The 22,129-nt window shown below is 36.0% G+C and overlaps 1 protein-coding gene across 10 annotated transcripts in view; it reads right to left on the minus strand.

Annotated features, from left to right (window-relative positions):
• Positions 1-22,129, minus strand: part of SMG7 (SMG7 nonsense mediated mRNA decay factor) — a 61,048-nt gene that overhangs the window by 31,917 nt on the left and 7,002 nt on the right. For 5 of the 10 annotated variants that reach the window (XM_036234527.1, XM_016145579.2, XM_016145575.2 and 2 more), the window contains exons 2-3: positions 3,135-3,166; positions 768-885 (exon numbers count right to left, since the gene is read on the minus strand). Coding sequence is in view for 9 of the 10 variants with exons in the window: in XM_016145579.2 (XP_016001065.1) it covers positions 768-885; positions 3,135-3,166 (150 nt within the window). In the remaining variant the exon portion in view is untranslated. Of the gene's footprint in view, positions 1-767; positions 886-3,134; positions 3,167-9,611; positions 9,751-22,129 lie in introns of those variants that run through there. The other 5 variants (XM_036234526.1, XM_016145570.2, XM_016145572.2 and 2 more) reach the window with 4 other exon arrangements.

Genomic DNA, 22,129 nt, shown 5'->3' on the forward strand with positions numbered 1-22,129 from the left:
TTTAATCTTTTATGAGGTCACTCACTCCCTTACAATTTTTGATGACATCTTATATCCTTGAATCTAAAATCATAGATATGGATTCTGAGTGGTTGTGATTAAGCTCTATTACTAGATGTCCTAAAAATATAAAGTATCTAAGAAAAGTATGGAAGAAAGGAAAAAATGACACTTCACTACAACTTAAGGTAATGGGCATTACTAAATAGAATATTCTTAACTGATTTTTAATTTCCCATCAGGCTAATGTCCTTCTTCCAATTCATAAGGCAAGGCCTTCCACAAAAGGCATTTATTTACTCACTTGGGAATCTGGTCAGCTGCCATTTCACCCCTCATAGAAAGAACGAGTAGAATAGCCTAAATATACAAAATCTTCCTTTAGTCTTATTAAGAAGGGGGGGGGGGAGAGGGAGGGAATACCTATTTATTTGATTAAAAGGAAGACATTTCCTTACAATTAGCAAACACATTTCACTTGGGAGAAATTTATAGACTCACATTTACTAAAGAAAGATTTGTCTAAAGTCTATGATTTATCTAAAACCTTGAATTTTATTTTTTTTTTAATCATGGCTTAAATGTAGGACTAAATACAATACAAACACTGTTTCTTAGTACTTGAAATTTATAGAGCTGTTTTTAGGATAAGCCCTAAAGACTAATAAAAGTCAACTCTAAACATCTCTCCAAATTGTTCTTTTCTATTCTAAAGTCTGGGTGAGACTCCTGATCTTAACAGGGACATCCCAAAAGATAATACTTACAGATCCTGTTCTACTTTCTTGTCTAAAGCGTATTCCAAATCAGTAACTAGCATTTTCTGGTACAGGTCCTGCAGAGCCTGCCTGGATGTCCAGACCTCAGCTGGACCCAGCTTAGAATCTAAATAACAAAACAAAAACAGAACAGGAGATAAGTAAATAGTTAAGACCATTATATCAATGATTCTTTCCCTCTCCGTTCCCCACAGCAAAAATCTGCTCTAAGTATATACCACACACAGATTGCTGAGGAAGTTTTACACTACATTTCAAATGACTTTCACCTTTTAGCTAATGACTGAATATGTATGCTTCTGTACTTATCTTTTATCTTTGAAATAATACCATAATATGAAGAAGGCTAAAAAAAAATAAGTGGCTTACCCTTTGCTTTTGATTTGGATTTCTATGTATTCATATCATAAGAAACCATATGCCTCACACTAGTCCCCATTTGAAATGATGGACTGCCAAGTTGGTCTGTTTACTCTCACACTATACCCCTTTGTACAAAGCAGCTTTTTCTTTTTCTTCTGAAACCTTTCACAATAGTCCTTACAGAATCCTCATGTCAGCTCATAATCCAACAGTTGTTTGGCCATTCTGCTGTTACTCCTACTCTATGTATGTCAAGCCGATAAAGCCAGGAGAGTGAGCATTATTTTAATGATTGATAGACTGCTTGCCAAGACATTTTTGTGAGCAATCCATACTTGCTATTTAATGTAAATGAGGACTGGTAGCAGATGATGATTAAACTGCTCAAAAGGCCAAATGAAAGATTAGGTTTGAGACAAAATCAGAAAGTTAGGCTACGACTATACATAATACCTAATTGGGATCATATTGTCTGCCAGAGTACTACAAGGCACATTAGCCTTTCTGATTACAAGGCTTATGAGTGCAAGAATTGACAACGAGCTGCTTCAACAGAACTTTAATAATGAACTTCTCAATATATATTTCCACCTGCTAGTTAGGCTGTCTGCTATATTTAGTATTTTGCTGCTGCACAATGGCATAATCTTCACTCTTCTTTAGCTCTACTATTAGTATCAATAGCTACCATAATCCTGTTCTGAAAATAGAATCTACTGAATATTTGAGTTAATCCTCACAAGAGTTTGCTGGCTACTAAAAATAGGGTCTAGTATTAACTTCTTGGTCCCCTATTAAGTTTAAATAAATTTATACATTTATTCAACTCTGCTTCAATTCATCAATGGTAGGGAAAGGACTGTAAGAGATCATTAACTGTGATCTACCAAACTATCATTTAAATGAGTAGATTTAATATCTTAATTAACATTTCTGGGTGGTAAATGTCGCCTATAAAAGTCAAACCCTAAGCCTACATACAGAAGGTGTTTAATGTTATGCTTATAACGCCAATAAAAGAGCATGACACAGTAGCTGAGCACTGACACTGATATCCATTGTATGGAAGATGGTGACAATTATGTTAATAATTAGGAAGAACTGTGGTGCCACACTTAGTAAACCTACAACATGTGTTTGGGGCTTTTTTCTTTCTTTTTCTTTTTTTGCTTTTTTTCCCCTTGAACAAGCTAATGAGATTACCCACAAATTCTTAGAGAACATTAGCCCGCAATTCTAGAAGTTGAGAAAAAAATGTCTTAACCATCCATTTTCCTCTGGATTGTAAATTCTGGCAAGTATGCTGGTTACAACAGTTTAACTCTTCTTTGTGGATTTCACTGTAGAACTAAATTCCTCGAAACCCAGAATGAGATCCATTATCTCGTATCTTTTACATTTGGGGATGTCATATGCTGTTACAGAGAGCAAATGACCACTACAGAGTTGTTGCCTAATTTTAGAGTTAAAATTATCTGCTCCTTTTAGTGACTAAATCAAGTTATTCTTTCAAAAACACTGTGACTATTATTCAGGACAAAAAAGACAAGAAAAGAAAGAAAGGTGGCAAGGTAGCTCGCTCAACTTCAAGGACTTTCAGTAGTTTTCCTGCAAATACTTTTTTCTGAAGGTTTACCTATTATTCATGTTTGGGGGAGATAGAAACCTAATACCATAAGACACTAGTGTTTATATGGCATATAAATTATTGTCCTGTATGTCTTAACTGTATTGTCCTGTATGTCTTGATAAATAGTTCATGAAAATTAAATAATTATATGCATAAATTAGGTAATACTTGACATGGGTCATCTAAGTAAAAATTCAAAGTATAAAAAAAAATCATTATTTTTAAATTGATTTTTAAAACAAAGAGTACACCACTATCCCCTTTGCAACTAGGATAGTGCTATAAGTAATATAGGAGAGATGACACTTCCTTTAATTTAATGCTATAAAATAAATTATGAAGAACAAATGAACAGCCAATACCTGTCATGTCAGCCTTCAGGACTTCTGCCTGCCTAAAAACGGGAAAAAAAAGATATCAGTTAGAAACAAACGAGGCATGCCAAAGATAAACAACACTACAAGTTAAAAGTTAAGTGAAATCTTATCCTACAATAAGGATGCAGAGCAGCTTCTGTGGCACTGCAAACAGTGTCCTTGTTTTAACATCCAGATTAGCACTAGGTGTTGGCAAATTGATGCCATTATTTAAAAGTTTACAGATTATCATACTCTTCTCTTTCTTCCTGTTTTCCTCCAAATCTGATATATTTAAGATAACGTTAAATGATAGTCATTAAATGAAAATTTCCCATCCATGAAACTGGACTTCTGGCTTCTCCACTGGGCTCTGCTCCCTTCACATGCAGGTGCTTGTAAAAAGAGTGCCTCCGCTAGGAACACCTCCCTTCATCTGGTTCATCGCTACTCATTCTTTGTCCCGGAGACATTACTTCCTCAGGAAGCCTTATTTGAACCGTACGTACATAGACAAGGATATTCCGGTTTCACGTTCATAAAGCACTCCTATTTTTTTCTTTATGGTAAGTACAAAGATTTTAAGAATACTTGCCATCAGAACCCCAATGCCTGCTAACACAGTTGCCTAGCACAAATGGACATTCAATAAATATTTTTCAGTGAAGAAGGGAAAAAAAATGAAGTTATGTTCATATACTCTATTTAAAAAGGTAAGTATATAAACTTAACCTATTTACATATTTAAAAGCAAAATGTGACATGAAAGCTAAAGAATATTCAGATTCTAAACTTTTTACTGTAAATGCCATGTTACATAATTTATTAGATATTTAATATCAATTGTGAATTCAGTTTCATCAAAATGTAACATGAACCGATTCATTTTCTTAGTCTTTAAAAGTACATTTATGTTATTTAAAATTTAAGCTTTCAAACAACAGAATCATAATCAAGCGCTATAGAGGTAACCATATTTATACTATCAGTATAAATGAACAATACTAAACAAAGAGCTACACTTAGTTCTAAAATGTAACATCAAATTCCATTATCCATACAGCCTAGTTTCACTGTGAGCTTTGGGTGTTAAACTTTTGCCATTATTTAAAAAAAAAAAAAAAATCTTCATAAGGTTGTTGGCTTATGCTCTTAAAACCTAAGATAATACCACATATCCTATCCTACCAAAGTCACAACCACCTCCTCTCCTCAACCCCAAATCCTACAGCAGCATTAATTTATGAACTTATACTGAGAAAGCCAGTATTGACTATGCATCTTTACTGGATTCAATAACCTTTTCATTCTATCCCTGAACTATAAAGTTACAAAGAATGTATTTTACTATTTCATACATTAACCAAAGTTCGTACTCAAGTATATATATCTTATACTTAACACCATGTGTCTAAAGGCTGTTTTCTCATTCCAAACAAGATTTGCTTGTAAAGATGAACATTATCATTTTGATATGCAAACATCTACCTAATGAGGATACCAACTACCAGTCAAATGAATATATTATATTGAGCATATATAACAAGAACTATTTATAATTCATTTGCCTCTCTTATTGGATGTCAGTAAGAGAAGAACTATAATTCTAGCAGATTCTGGAGCAGGCTTCCATTGACAAAGATAAAAGTTTTATACTGTATTTTTATGTACTATCATCTGTCCAAGAAAAACTGTAAAACTAAACATTCAAGAACAGAAGTGCAAAAAATGTCATAAAAACTATGACATAAATGTTAAAGCATTCTGAAATTCCAGGAGTTTTGATTCCTCGGTATGACAAGAGTAGAGGCACTCACTCATCTTAGTGAAGAGTTCTGAAAGAGACACATGTTAATGACAAAAATAATCTTCACTAATTGAAATGATGAGAATATAGCTAAATGGAAACAGAACAATCCTGGGAGATAGCTGGTATTATTCCCATTCTACAAACAAGGAAACTGAAGCTCTGAAGTGTGAAATAATTTGTCCACAGTCAAGGCAATTAGGTACAATTAAGTACAAACAGTTCTTTCTGATTCCGAATTCGTTATTTCTACTTCTTTCAAATTAGAATAAAAAGTTCTATGACATAAAAGCTAACAGATTTAGCCAGGTTCGGTTTTTGGCTTTCAATTAAACAGTCACATTTAAGTCAACTAGGCTAAATTAAAAGATCTGTTCATATGAGGAAATAAATTATATCGGAGATATTTATCGGAAAGATCACAACAAGTAAAATTCATATTCTGGTGCAGTGGTCAGCCTGCAGGTGAATTTCCCTCCTTCACCCTGGATCTATTTTTGTAAAAAAATTTTATTGGAACAGTCAAGCCCATTCACTTATGTACTGTCTATAGCTGCTTTCCTTTAAAAAAAAAAAATAATAATTAATTAATTTTTTATTATGGTGATAGTTGCTCTTTTATGTACTTTGTAGGGCAGAGTTGAGTACTTGAGACAATGGACACATGGCCCACCAAGCCTAAACACGTACTATTGGGCCCTTTACAGAAAAAGTTTGCCTCTCCTGCTCTAGGGAGTACTTGATCAAAAAACAGAAGCAGAATATCTGTAAGTTCCCAAACCAGTTTTCCCATATGAGGAATCATCAATAATCGTTTCTTCTGAGTAAAGATATGTTTTTGTTAGTTAATATTGTAATCTTGTCCCAAAGAGAACTGTTAAGAAATATAGTCTCATGTAATCAAAAAGTCATAGGCCATGTTATATTTTTAATGGAATTAATTTGCAAACTGTCTAAAACATGGTTAGATTTATATACTATTACCCACTAACTCCTCCCTTTTTCTGTGTACCCAAATGCCCATTTACAAAGGTGGAAAGGGTTACACTAAGAATTACTATCTCAGAAGAGGAAACCCTATCCCCAACTCCTACATATTTATTTTTCCTTTTTATAGTGTATATACACACGAAATCAAATCAATAGACATGTAATATCAACTTTCATAAAGATTAGCACAAAATTGGCTGCTTATTTTACTTTATAAAAATAATACTATATCTCAACTGACCTGGTTTTATTAAAGACCAATATTGTTAAAGAGTAATACTAGAGTTTATAGACAATGTTTATACAAGAAAATAATAGGTTTAAAATGTTTTCTCTTGGTAGAAGGCATGGCAACATGACTTCCTTCATATTCTAACATTAAGCTGAAGGAAGCAATGAAAAGAATGAATAAACCAAGAATCCAAGAATTAAAATCAGTGCCTTCAATAATGAAATAACACTCTTAGTTACAAAATACAAAACTTTCAAAATGCTAAATATATTGCCTTAATTCGTATAAGAGAAATGAAGCACTCATATCAAGCAATAAAAAAGAAAAAGTCATTAAAATCTGAAACATTCAGTGATAATCAAATATATCGAAAGCTAATATGAAATGATACTCGAGATCTATAAATATATTTAATGCATTCTAATGCACCAGATATTGAAACAGGTAATGCTATTGCCAGACATTGTTCTAAGGGCCTTACATAAAGTAATCATTCAATCCACACTAAACTTATATTGCCCTCACTTTATGGCTGAAGAAACCCAAGACTGAGGTTAAGTAACATGTCCAAGGTCATCAAGTTAGTAGTATATAGTAGAGTAGCATTTGAACTCAATTGGTTTGGTTCCAAAGGCTAAGTCCTAACCATTAGGTCATAATCTGTAGCTTACACAAAATTATAAGAAAAAAAAATCTGGAATGTTTGCCCAAAGAATTGGGACTTTCAACAGTTAGCATTTTATGATAATATTTTAATAATGTTAGTAAAGGGAAAAAAACTAAAATTAATGGCTATCTCCTTTAACAAATACCTTGATTATACATAGCACTTATATATAACAATGCAAGGTTAACAAATATAGGATCATCTCTTTTAGAACACACATTAAGATTCACGATGTAGAAATAGATGATATTTCCAAATCGGGGGCAGATACAATGGAAGATTCCTGCTACCTGAACTCCCAGCCCCCTCCCCCCCCTTCTCCTATGAGCAGAACACAGGGAAATAAGCCAACATCCTCTAAACTCACAGTTGCTACGGAGAGGTGATTCAGCCCTTTTGTCGGGAAAGCGAGACTAGAGTTTGTTTGTTTGTTTTGTTTTAATTTAAATAAAAGCCATGGCAGGTTTTATTTCAAGTTAACTAGTTTACTTATTTCCATAGAATACTAAGGAGTATTAGAGATATTAATAACAGTATCCATCACTGATGACTGTAAGCATAATAACTTCGTAATAATGGCCAGATACTATAAAATGAATGTTTATACACACAGGTACACAACACACAGTATCTACAGATATCAAATACATCAAGTCTCATGGAATTAATCAGAAAAAAAATAAACTGTATTGCTGCTCTACTGCTGAATTTCACACGGAAAAGAACATATATGTTGCTGCTCCTAAAGGAGCTTTTCTCAGTAAGAGATAAAAAAAAAGTACTAATTTGCTTTCTCTCTATGGCACTTTACTGTTTGTCATGAATTTTCTAATCTCCTGACACTTCAGTGCTCTATATTACAACATTCACCCTACGATCTATATTATTTGAAAACACGTACCTAGTTTAACTAAAGGCCTATTCTGGTATGGAAATCTCAAAGGATGAGAAGTTATTCTTCCAGGCACAGGAAATAACACAATAAAAGCAAAGCTAAGCCAGCGATGGAGGTAGACCAGAGCATAAAACAAGGTAGAAAGCTACAGGAGATGTGCTGGAGAATCGAGGCAGATGGCAGATTGTGAGGGCTTGCATAACATGTTAAGGAGCTCAGATTCTGTCTTTTAACTAATAGGAAACCAGGGCATACAGCGCTGTCAGAAGTGCATTTCTAAAAGAGTACAACAACAAATCCATGGAAGACGGGTTTTAAAAGGTCAAGACCGGAAGCAATGAATAATACAGACGGCCGGAAAATCCTAAAATCAAGAAATATCTTGAAGTAAAATCGGCAGAAGTTAAGATAAAAGCAGAGGAATGAGTCTAAAATCCTTCCCAGATTGGTGACTTGGACAGCGTGTATGAGAATGTAAAGTTGTGTAAGCGGGCACTTAAAGATGAGTGTAAAGTACAAGAGAGACGTCAAGACTAGCATACACTGCTCGAGTATGCCTTGTCTTGACGTCTCCCTTGTACTTGATGGTAGTTATAATCACTAGAGTAAATGTAATTGCCCAGAAAGGCAAAAGGATGACGCTAGCTCCCTATCTTCATTTTTAAGGGGCAGATGAAAGAAAGAGCCCATGAAGAACACAAAGAAGAAATTGTCAAACAGGAATACGAGGGTAAGAGAAGAGTGATGTATGGAAAATAAGAGGATAAAAAGAAAGAACAGTCAACAAGAGCAAAAGCAATGGAAAAGTACTAAAAGGACTAGAAAGTGTGTTGGATTTGGTGAAATAGGGGTCAACGACAGCCTTGCCAAGAGAACATGTTAAATTGCAGGAGGTTGAGGAACAAATGAGAAGGAGACGGTTAAGTCACCTCTTAAGCCCCTGGGCAGTGAAAAGAACGAGAAGGGGGTCATGGGTAAAAGAAGTTTCTTTTCCTCAATGACAGAGACATGAGCATGTTTAGAATGAAGAAAAGCTAGGAGAAAGGAGTAGGTTGAAGACATAAGAAAGTGAGAACAAACCTGATAGAGCACGGTCCCAGAAGAGATGGAAAGACATGAGAATGTGATTAACAATGCAGGACGCAAGCGAGACTGGCTTTGAAAAAGAGGTGAGATGAATCAGAGGGAGGTTAAGGTTAGATAGAAATGTGCTAGGAGAATTTGGGAGTAGTGCAGGGTGTAGTGCAGAGTGGAGAAATGTCCTGGTTGTACGTGTCATTGTCATGGTATCAAGTGGTAGCAGCAACTATCATTTTTCATTTGAAAGCCACATCTCTGAGATCGAACACCTTCATATATTCTGTCATTATAACTGATACAAGTTGCTGTGACAAGAGTTACTAACATTAGAAAGGGCTTCTCTAGCACACTATCACGTACCTATTTATAGGCACCTAGGAGGCTCAACAGTGCACATGCTGACATACAAGACCTGATGCTCCCTGTACTCAAAAACACTGCTACACATGTTACTCAAAACACAGGAATTTTCATTCTAAAGGATACTCCATAAATTAGATCCATGTCCCTATGCTTATCATAAACATTCAGACAAACATATAAACATACACATTTCTTTAATTTAGTAAATATTTTAAAACTTTCCTTGGACTATAAGATATAAATAGTCATGACAAAGTAAATATATCCCAAAGTTCTCATGAAGCAATGTAAGTAAAAAAATCTTTAGCATTCCCTTCTCCCAAGGCTAATATGAAATGCTTCAGAAAGTTTCTAATTCTTCTATTAGTGCTCACAGAATATGAATACTTTAACATACATCTCCAAAAGGAAAACAAACATGTAGAAATCCCTTGTAATTTTTATCCTACCTAATATTACTTGATTTCAGATGCTCCTCTGATTTCAAGTTTCCGGTCCTCATCTGGGACTTAAATGAAATGTTTGCTCCCACAATGACTATCTGCAAGAACATCCAATTTTTCATAAGGTAGAATGGTTTAAGACATTCTAGATAGAGGAGAGGAGGAAAATATGAGTTAACCCACAATAACAGAGAACCCCATGAAGAAAATTATTTTCTCTTTATTTGAAATGATTTACTGAAGCAGAGAAAATATCGAAGCTTTTTTCTTTTTTGTAGTTTCTTAGAAAACACATTTTAAAATTCTGTTTTGTGTATTTCTAGCAGTCTAGTTTTACATAAAAATGCTAACCCACTCTCCCTCTCTGTCGGAAAGCTCAGTGATCTCTACAGAATAAACAGATACCAGCATGGTTCTTGCAGCACCAAGGTGAATGTGCCTTTTAAGAACACAGGAGCATATGGTCGGTCTAAACTGGACTGCTTAAATCCTAAGATGGGCTGATAATGCCAGGTTTTAGGATCTTCACTCACCGAGCAATGATCCGGTTATTTCTATGGGCTAGAGATAGCATTAAGAACTGACTATACAATGACGACAAGAAAGACATGGTCTTTGTCATGGATTTAAAATCTAATGTGAAGACAGACCCACAAGGAAGGAGAAAGTAGTGGTTAGAAGCATGGGCTCGGGTGTCACACTGTCTGCGTCCAATGTGAGTAAGTCAAGCCACAGGAAAAACCTAGCTCGGTTTCTTAAGGACATCAATTTAATTCAAAGATTTAGACAAAGTAAGTTAAGTAATTATTATTGGCTACTGATAACTATTTCCCTTTATAATTATTATGTAGATTCTATGCTACATGTTCTACACATAGAATGGGAGTACAATGAGAGTACAATATGTCTTGTATTTAGACTGCCTGTGTTCAAGCCAAACTCCACCACTTACTATGGGTGCGTGTAACCTTCAGAAAATCACTTCTCTACGCCCCAGTTTCGTTATTCACTGAGATGTTTTGAGGAGTAAATGAGGTAACAGAAATAAAGCACTGAGAACTAAGCCCTCAAAACGATGTTAGCTACTACTGTCACTGTCATCATTATCACCATTATAGTTATTATCACTCTTTCCAACGAGTCTAAGGTATAAGTGCTATTATCCTCATTCTCTAAATAAGGAAACTGAAGCTAAGAACTCACACTAATTTTAGAATGAAAGACAAAATTATTCGTAATTTTAAACAATAAATGCCAGTTGTAAGAGAAATTCCAAACATGCAGGAGCTCCACATGGACTTTAGCTCCATACTTCCAAAGCATGTACGGAACAGCCTGACTTTAGTTGTACTTTAGTGAAAAAGACTGATAGAAAATGATTCATGATAAAACCCAACCAAGCTCCTGAGCATAGATCGTAAGGTTCCACAGCTTATCACTTTATATTTTCTGACCCAATAAAACTACATTACTTTTAGTTCCTTGCTATTTTTCCCCTCAGTATCTTAGGCATGCTTTTTCACTCACCCTGGAATGACCGCCCTCTTCCCTCCTTGTCTGGTTAACCCCATCTTTCAGTTCAAGACCCAGCAACTCCTGTAAGGGGGCCTAGGCTTGGCCAAGCGCTTCAGTGCATCTTAATGCCAACTTCTATTATAGCACTCATAGCACCATGATGAAGTTACCTGTCACACATTTCTGCCACCAGAGACTATCTTAGTCAACCTTGCATACTCAGTGCCTGACAGTGCCCTGCAAGACTCCAAGTCGCTCAAATAAGCTTATGTTAATTTGGACTAAACAGTCTCTCAAAAGGCCAAGACCCTAAAAGTTCAAGGTTTCTTGAAACTTACAATAGTTTAAAAAGCCTTTCAGGAAAACAATTTGGTAGACAAGTTAATTAACACAAACTAGGATCAACACGCTTCCTTTTAAATTCAAAAAATCTATCATTTTATAATCAATTAAAGAAGTCTATGATCATATACTTGGAAATTCAGATTTTGTTTTCTGCACATTGGGATCTATATATTATATACAATATACTATGTAATTCTACAAAAATACAAAATCTGAAACCTCAAATAGAACATGGGTAATTTCAACAACCCAAGTGAGTTAAATAAGTAATTTAGATTAAGCCACCAACAACTGGAAGGCTATTTCCACTCACCTCAACTTTTACATTAGATGAGGTATGCTAGAACAATGCTTTTTAACCCAATTGGACCCCAATGCCTTTTTTAAAAAATGCATTCTTTGCCAACAACCCTTGTATCTTCCTGAAATAAATAAAATGTAAGAATATAAACCATTTATTTAATGCAGTAAAAATGAATAACTAAATACCTTACAGGTAATAGAGAGGGAAAATAAAAAAGCATTTTTAAATAAAATTAGTATCTCAATGAATGGTTGGGTAAGACTACCCTTGAAGACATATATGAAGTAATCAATGCTTGCACATACTTAGAACGGTAGAAGCAGCTTAACAGACTTCCACACATAAAAAAAGGAAAACAAAACTGTGATTAGATACTAGACTTAAAATGACTGTAAATATAAAAACAGACCAAGTGTTAATGTAATAACAGACCAGACGTATTGAAAATTATAAGATAAGAGAAAAATAACTGACATAGGAACAACATAAGACAGAGCTGGTATGGAGAAAACCAAAGTATGACTATCTCCTTTGAGAGCTGCCAGGGAACAAAAGTTCGATTGGAGAAAAATAGCATCCAGTCTTTTATATAAGGCAAAACGCCACACGAACTTAGGCTAGGGACTATAAAGCACGACTTCTCAAGTTTGGAGTAGGGGGGAAACAGGAGAGATGGACAAGTTAACACAAACGACTGACGACAATATTTAAGATGCTGTCTGATTTAACTAAATCAAAGAAACTAAATTATTAGGGTACATATAATATTCTCTACTCCTAGGTGGTCTCTGAAATTTAAAAATAAAAGATACTATACCCAAGTCAAATCTGATTTTTCCAACAAAGAACCATTATTTAGCCCATACTTTCAGACATCAGTTTTATCTAGTCAGGTTCTTGTTTTATTATTTTCCTATCTATCCAAAGAAAAGTGGTGCTATATTATAATCAAATAATTTAACGAATTAAACCTGAGCCATATCATAGAGGATCTATAAAGATTGTTATATTAGTGGCCCTCAATGAATCACAACACCTCCTGGCAGCCACTGCAACCCTGAGAACTCCCTTCACACACTGTCCCTGGGCTCGGCCACGTGACTGACTGGCCAAGCGGCACTTCAGCAAATGTGGTAAAAACAGAGGCCTAATGAACACCTATGCATTTGGGCTGGCCCTTCTGTAATACCATCCCATGTTATAAAGCCGAGGATGACAGATCACTTAGAAAGAAGAGCCAGTTTCCCCACCTTTCACAGCCATCCAGACAATTGAGGATCTAGACACCTGAGTACGGCTGTCTTGGACCATTCAGGTCAGGCTGAGCCATGGGATGACTGAGTTATCCAACATGACCTAAATGGTCTGAGAGGTGGGAAACTTTTAGAGATTTTGAGCAGAGGTGACAATGATCTAACCTAGATTTTAACAGGTTTTACCTGGCTGTGATGTTCAGAATTGACTGGCTTTGACCAGTAGGTAACAGTGGAAATGGTAAGATGGGATCGGACTCTGACCAAACACATTTGTTGGGTGAAAAAAAGGGAAAAGAATCAAAAATGATTCAGGGTTTTCAGCCTAAGCAGCTGGACTAGTGGATTTGCCATTTACCAATAAGAGGAAGACAATACAAGCAGGTATAGGGAAAAGAGTCCACTTTGTGACAACAGTGGTTGGCACATGGTGTTATACAAGCGCTTGCTATTATTTTTTATACTGATGATAAGGTGGAGGCAATTATTATGCCTCCAAGTGAATGTAACTGGCAGTTAAAAGAGTCTGGGGTTTAAAGGAAAGGTTTGGACTATAGATACTCATTTGGGATCATCAGTATGTGGAGGCTAGAGATGAGAAGGGAATAGCACAGACTAAAAACTAATGGCCAGAGGTGTGGTGTCCTGGAAGCCAAATAAAGAAAGAGGTTCAAGAAAGAAGGCAGCATCACAAATGCCGCTGATGCATCAAGCCAAATAAAGCCTGAGAACTGAGCATTGGCTTTAGTAGTGTGGAAGTCACTGAGGCTCTTACGGATAATTTTGCTGGAGAACTGAGGGCATAAGCCTCAAGGAATAACTTCAGTAGACAAGAGGAGAGAAGCTGAGACTGAAACTGAGTTTAGATATCTTTATCTAAAAAAGAGAAGCAGTAGCTGGAGGGAGATATGAGGGTCGAAGAGTTTTTCAAATAAAACTCATGTTTTTTATGGGATGGGATGGGATAAATGACTTTATGAGAAAGATTCAGTGTAGAAAAAATACAAAAGGATGAAAACAGAGTCTCATGAATGCCACAAGGGGCTTGTTTAAATACCGTACACTTTTAAAAGGAAAGAAAGTCCCCAAAGGAAGTGAAATTTAACGTAAACACATAGAGAAGACAACTACTAATTATTGGGGGTCTACTAAATGACAAATGGTTCATAAACTATTCCTGATTTAATTTTCATAGCAACTCAAAATAACGACTATTTATCCAATTTTACAAATGAAGAAACGAAGCCTCAAGGATTTTAAGGAAACTTGCCCAAGATCACAAAGAGAGTAAATGCCAGAACCGGATTCAAACCCAGGTGTATCAGAATTCGAGTCTAAACTTCTTCTATTCATTATTCCATGATGTATAACAGACCTCAATTTTCAATAATTCACACATTCAAACCTAAACTGTGATTTATGTTAAGATACTGGCACATGAACATGGCTTTCCACTCCTGCGCTGGCTGGCACGAGAACAGAAGCAGAGAACAGAAGTATCTCATTCATCTGTGCATCTCTGGCACATAGTTTATCAACTGAGCTGAATCCTCTTACCAATGACTCTCAACTGTACTTATGTGCTTTTTCTGGTTGGCATTCTTTGAAGCCCAGCATCTGAATTCCCTCATTTTCAAGAAATACCCCAATTTATAAGGCAGAACCTACTTTCCATTATAGATTCACCAGTTTCTCTTGCAGCCAGGGTATAGACACATGAATCAGACTCTATATCAATAAATCACACTATAATGGCAGCTAGGGAGAGAAAGAGGGAACTGTGGTGAACCCATCCTGGATATTGGCAGCAACTATGCCTAATTTCCAATATCAGTGGTCCATCATGAGTGGTGTCAAAGGTGGGTCTGGGATACAAGTTACAGATAGGATCAAGGTCCTTCACAGCAGTGTCTCCGTAGGCTGAATTTTAAGGTTGTATGGTCCAGGCAGCGTAGCTGTTGTGGGAAGCAGAACAATGGCCTCCTAACGCCGCCCATACATCCTAATCCCCGCAGACTGTAAATATGTTACCTTTGATTGTAGCAGGGACTAATGTGATGATATCAGATGTGATTGTTAAGGATTTTGAGAAGAGATTATCCTGGATTAACTAGGTGTGCCCAATGTAATCACTGGGATCCTTCTAAGTAGAAGAGAGAAGAGGCAGGAGGTCAGAGCAGGAGATGTGATGAAGGAGGCAGAGGGTATAACAATGCGATTACTGGTTTTGAAGATGGGAGAGGGCCATGTGCCAAGGAATGCGAGCAGCTCAAAAGCTAGAAGAGTCAAGGAGATGGATTCTCTCCTAGAACCCCCGGGAAGAATGAAACCTAGATTTTAACCTGGTGGAACCCATTTCAAATTTCTGACCTCCAGAACTATAAGCTAATAAATCTGCATTGTTTTAAGCCACCAAATTCATAGTAATTTGCCGCAACAGCAACAGGAAAGAAACACAGCTGCTGAGCCTAGGTCTCTAGACCCCTCCTGCTTAAATGAGCCAGTTGTTTGTTTCTCACAACTAAGAACCTAACAGATATATTCCTCTTATTCTCCCACCCTCAAACCTACATAATCTATTAAAACTTTTTAAAAAGAAAAGGACAATTTTTGTTACTTTTCATTGCCTAAGTGGGCTTGGTTTTGTTTACATCACAATGGAGGCTAATACTAGTAAGTATTCAGACTTCACCAGTTCTTGAAGACTGAGATACGTCAAGCATTCTGACTGAGAATTCATGTAATTCAAAATGTTTGCAATTAGTATTATCTCATACGTTACTACTCAATGTTTACTGAGTGTCGGTATTGCTCTAAAGTTGTACCAAAATAAGTGAGAAAGCCTTTTCCTTATATGCTAATGGGAAAACAGAATAGTGGACAAACACAAAGTAACGTGACCAAAGAAAGAGTACTGAGAATAAAGAGAAATATCCAGTCATCTCCCCGACAAAATTTTAGGTTGATGCAAAGACTTTTTGGAAAAAGAAACTTTTCAAAGACAGTGTGAAGTCACACAAAAAGAAGAAGTTGAGACTGTAAGGTTAAGTAGAGGAAGGCTGTTCCTTTATTTGAGTTAATCACAGTCTTTCTCTATTTCAGGTAACTGTGCTTAAGAATTTGGAAAGTGGTAAATTCAAAGATGTCAGGCCACGTACAAAAGCTTTAGTTATTTGTTACTTTAAAAAAGTCACACTGTTTTTTCCTTTTGAAGCAATTTATTCTCTAAAATTTAAAGTTCGTACATGCAGAATGATATTTATTCCTTGAGGTCAGAAGCTGGCGCTTGAACATCTCATGTGATAGCTCTGCCAGGTCAATACGGAAAAGGCAATCCCAATTTTTCTATACTTAATTTTCAGAAACTGGTAACAATTTAAGATGAATGGTAGTAACTCCAGATCAAGGTGTGACCACGCCTGTGTTGCTTTCCGGAGGCTCTGCGAAGAATCCGTTGTTGTTGTTGTTGTTGTTGTTGTTGTTTTGTCTCTTCCTGGTTCTAGAGGCTGTCTGCATTCTTTGGCTTGTGACACTCTCCCACTCCAGCAAGATGCTGTCTCTATTGTTCTGATTTTTCTACCTCCCTCTTCTACACTTATAGGATCCTTGTGATTACACTGGGCCTACCAAATAATCCAGGATAATCTCTTCATTTTACAGTCAGCTGATGAGCAACCTTAATTCCTCCTTGCCATGTACAGTAATATATTCATAGGTTCCAGGGATCAGGATGTAGACATCTTTTTGGGAGGCCTTATTATTCTGCCTATCACACTTAACAAAGATTTTTAAATGTGCATACTCTATCAGTCAAATAAGTATATACAAGGGTATGTGTGTACAAGGATGTTCATTATAGCATTTTCTTTTCATATTAATAAAGTATTGGAAACAATATAAAGTTTCCTTGTTAGGAAGTCAGTTTAGAAAATTACGGTACTCCCATGCAACAGAACGGTATGCTGCTTTTCCAAGGATGCTGCAGATATATAATGATAAAATGTTAAGCAGAACAAAATTACAAAACCATGATTATATATATCGATTTCAGTTTTTAAATTATATGCATACATATGCATGTACAAGTATATGAATATGTTAATATACATATAAAAAATAAATGGAAGGCTACACATCCGTGGATGATAGGGTGGCCAAAAGTTTCTGTGTGCCTGGAACACTCAAGATTTATGCCTGTTTCCCCAGCAATAATCAGCACTCTTTCACTGTCATATGATTGCTCCTTACAATTTTCTGAGTTTTATTTTGTTTGAAACAAGTATGTATTACTTTCCTAAATGCCAAAAGTGGCAAGAACCAGTTCTACATTAGCACTTGAAATTTTAAAAAATTCAAGCAACGTTTAAGAAATATCTTTTTAATACAGAAATCTGCAACCACTAATTGTGAACCATGCAAACTATATATATTGCACTACCTGACAGCATCAATGACAAATGCAAATACCAAAAGGGAAAGTTTTCATTTTTAAGAGCAATGCCCAAGTGTGTACAGTGGACAAAGAGGGAGCAGATTAAAGCCAGTTCCAATTCTGACACTAACTAGGTACCTTGAGTCGCATTTTCCTTCTCTATAAAATGTTAATCCAGTTATACAAGGTTACTGTAAATGAAAGCTTAAGAAGACAATTTTATATATATATATATATATATATATATATATATATATATATATAGTTTTGAAAGTATAAAGCACTAGTGAAATGTAAAATGTAGCTCTGAGGAATAAAGTAGATCACTTCATAGTAAAGACCCCTCCACTACCAGAAAGCTATTTAAGGCACAGTTGCTCCCACCCATTTGAAGACTACATTAGCAAGTTTGTAAGTTAAATATTGATACAAGCAGAAAAGCAGAAAATCAATTAATGCGTAAATTAGGCTCTTTACCCACCTGGAACTATGCTGGGTCTTATATGTACATCTTCTCACGGAATTCTCCCAATAATTCTATCATTGTTATTTTACAAATAGGAAAACAGAGAGGGAAACTAAAACTAGGGAGGTTCAAGGTCACATTGTTATTCATAGCAGTGCTAGGATCTGACCTCAGGACAATCTAATTCCAAGTTAGACCAATTTTAATTGAAAGGCCTTGCTCATTCAACTTATTACAACATGCTTCTTTCTTAGGAAGCGGAAAAGACCCATCTTTTGAGTTTACAGACAACGGAATTAATATTTTTATAAATTAGAAGGAGATTAATGTGTTAACATTTTCTTTTCCTCCCCTTTTATAAACCTGAATTTATGACCAATATGCCTTAACATCTGAGTCCTGCTCATTAAAAATGAAACAAAGCAAGAAAAAAATTATTATTATTTCATACAAATAATATGATTATTTTGGTTATTTAAACTGAGCAGAATTTAGGAAATATGTATTCTATAGAATTAGATATTAAAATACAAAAAAAAACTTTAAAATATCTTACTCGAACTGTACATGTGCACATGTGGAAAATTTTGCAGATGCCCTACGTACCTTTTATGTTCAAATGCATCCTGTCTGTGGTGGTTTTCTTAACACTATACTTTTTATCTTTTCCACCAGCAATAAAAAATAATTTTTTCAAGTAAGCATAACTTTAACTCATTTCTTCTTTGAATATCATCTTCCAATTGCATTTTACTTTGATTATCTTACTGTTATCACTGCATAGTATCTCAAAGAAAATTTGGTTATGTTGTCACCTGATGAAAAACTAAATAATAATTCATGATCTTTCTAAGAATAAGTAAAACATATTCTAATATACCGTATATTCCAACTAACATTGTAGTGAAATACTAGGCCTTTGGAAAAAGGAGGGCAAAAATGGGACTCAACTTATGTGGCTGGTTAACTAATGGAGTTTTAGGAAATAGACTAAGGATTTTAATGCATCAACACAACAGTTCTTTAAATATGAAAGATTTTAGAATCACACTTGTTACTTAAGATACACTACAGAAGGAAAAATTCCATCAAGAACTGTGAAAACAAAATGTTAATCAAAAAGGGGCTGCCATATTTTTTTCTTCATTACAGGCTTGAAAAAGTTAAATCTGGAAAGACATCACATAATGTCCTTAATTCCCCCCAATGCTACAGAACTCCTCCTTCCCTCACCTCCACCTCTGTTCTATGTCTGATTGTAACAGGTGAGGATTCTGTAAGTCCTATCAACTCAAAGGTATTTCCGGAATTACATGTATGCACTAAAACTCTCATCTTCTACATAATAATTTAATAATGTTCCAAATAACTAAGTTTTGCCTAAGATGAAGCTACTTTCAAAGGAAATGAAATTTAAATCTTTAGGTACCTCCAAGTAAGTACTGTAGGCATTATCTATCTTCTCTTACACCTCCCTATTCCAGTAGGAACCCGTACAATCAACATCAGCCGTTCCAACATAAATTGCTCCCATAAGATTAACGATCAGGTCTGTAGAAAGAGAACCTCAGACTCCCAAAGGAAACACAGAATGAGATAGTAACTAATCAAAATCTCTTTAATTTATGACATCACCTGACTGCCAGTCTGATCTGATCAGGATGTTTACATCAACCAGACTCTCATTCCTAAAACCAAACCTTTTCAGAGTTCCTCAAACACACTAGCCCAGGCATTTATGCATTTTGTTCCTCTTCCTGTTACGTTCTTCCCCTTTTTTTTTTCACCTGTCTAATCCCACTCATCCTTTAAAACTGAGCTCAGGGGTTCAACTCCAGAAGCTTTCTCTGAACTCCCCAGACAGCAAAAGTTCCACTATTTTGAGTATATTGCATCCTTTAAATAAAATGAAATTAAAACATTTACCATAGTATTTACTATATTATATTGAAATACATGTGCAACAGCCATTTCCCCCAGGAGACCACTATCCTAAGGAACAATCAGTTCATTTGTGTTTATATTCTCAGAACCTAGCACTAGTATTTGTAAGTACTCCCTAAATGCTTTGCAGAAAACAAAAGCATGAAAATTTTATTTAACACATATTATATAGACTGTACATTTAAAAAAGGCTGAGACATGGTCTCTACCATATTTAGTCTAGCTGCAGAGATAATTCACTTATGTCAAAGAGATCATTACAACTTTAAGAAATTTTAAATATCAAATGACTAAGAGCCAGGAAATTCTACGAAGTTTAAAGAATGCAGAAGTCACTGGGGTGGACAAGAAGTCATCACAGAGAAGGTGAAAAGTAGAGCAAGATCGTGGAGGGTGGTACTTCCTCTAGGGGAAATGACCTGGGAAGTGAGAATAAAGCAGGAATGGATCAACCACGTTCAGAAGGCCGTGAAGAGGTGACTCTGGCTGGGCAGTTGGTTCCCATCAAAAGGTAAGGAGATATGTGGCACAAGGAGATAAGGGTCATGTCATGGAAATGTAGGGCCAAACTAAGGAGTTACAGCAAGGGTAGTCATACACAAAGGCTTTTCAGGAATATTAATATAAAAGCACTACAAAGACGAATTGGCAGGGGAACAGGTACTACTAGGGAGTTGAAGAACCAGAACTTGTTAAACGTGTAATCCTTTGTTATTTTGTTTAACACTGACAGCAATTTTGTGAGATCGGTGTTCCATTTTAAAGAGAAAGAAATTAAGACCCAGAGATAATGTTAGTTCAGAAACAGAGAAAGCAGTGGGCAGTGTTGAAAAGCTCAAAGTCAATGTTTTCTTGTTGCTCCTTGTGAGAACTGCAGGCAAGGTAGCAGCTGGAAGACCATATCCACAGTATGGGTATGAAGCTGACAGCACTAGAAGTGCAAACGATGCGGCAGTAAGGTAACACTTCCAATATGGTGTATGTGTGGAAGAGGGTGAATGTATGTGTGGAAGAGGGTGAAGAACACCGGAAGAATCAAAAATGACTGCAAGGTTTTAAATCTGCATGGGAAGAATAGCAACACTGCTGAGGAAAATGAGAGAAGAGGAGGAACGGGGTGAGAAGAGCAAAGATTGAGCTTACTTCTAAGAGTACTGAGTTTGTTATGAGAGAAAGACTTCTATAATTAGTAATGTGCAGAAGGCAGAGCTGCAAAACTATCAGAGTAGTCAGCGCCAGAGGCTAACCTTCAGACATTACACACAGCTAAAACTCATACAGTGCTTACTATGTGACGGAACCATTCCAAGCACCTTTCACATTAACTCACTTGATCTATGGGATAGATACTATTATCCCCACCTTTCGGATGTGGAAACTGAGGCACAGAAAGCTTAAGTAGCTTGCCCAAGGTAACAGGGCTAGTAAGTAGTAAAGCTGTGATCTAGATCCAGGCAATTCTGCCCCAGACTGTGTTCTAAATCACCATATTTAACTATGCTTGGTAATGTATCATTTTATGTTTATAAAATCAACATATTTTTTAATAGTTTAAACCTATTAAAAAGTTCATAAAGTCTCTGAATGGCAGGTATGATATCGTACACGAAATTGTCTCCCCAGGACCTACTACAATGGTTTATATTGAGGATGCATGATAGATGTTCACATAGTGATATGGTGACTGCTAAAGTCCAACAGATGAATGTGATTTCTGAGGAAAAGTAATGTTGAAAAAAGAGAAAACAGTGGACGAGGGCGATGCCTTCCTTTTTGCCACTGGTGAGGTAAGGTGGACCAGAAAAACAAAATAAGCAGCGGAGTAATCAGAGTCACACTCTCAGTGCTAAAAACAAAAGACGGAGCTCAAGACCCTCCCATAAGGCGCCTGCATATGTATCACAGCAGCTATGAACCATGTGGGAATTACATACCCACCTGTGGGCCTGGTAAAACTACTTTATTCCCAGGGACCTGGATGTACATTGGCCCAAAATGAATGTTTATTGGTAGGATGAATGGATAGATATGAGAAAAAGGAAAACAAATGCATGAAAAACATAAGAGAGAAAGGAAAACCACCAGTGATAAATCTGGCCCTTAGGTCTTTGGCATCCTTGGAAATATCAATTCCAATAAAGTGCTAAGGAAAAAGAGGAAGGGCAGAGCTTAAAGGGAAAACAGGAACGGGAAAGAATTTTTAAGAGAAAACTGAGGTTAGTCCTGAAAAAGTAAGGCTAGTAAAGGGAATAATAAAGAAGACTG

This window comes from Rousettus aegyptiacus, unplaced genomic scaffold (assembly GCF_014176215.1).
Source record: "Rousettus aegyptiacus isolate mRouAeg1 unplaced genomic scaffold, mRouAeg1.p scaffold_m13_p_17, whole genome shotgun sequence".
NCBI lineage: Eukaryota > Metazoa > Chordata > Mammalia > Chiroptera > Pteropodidae > Rousettus > Rousettus aegyptiacus.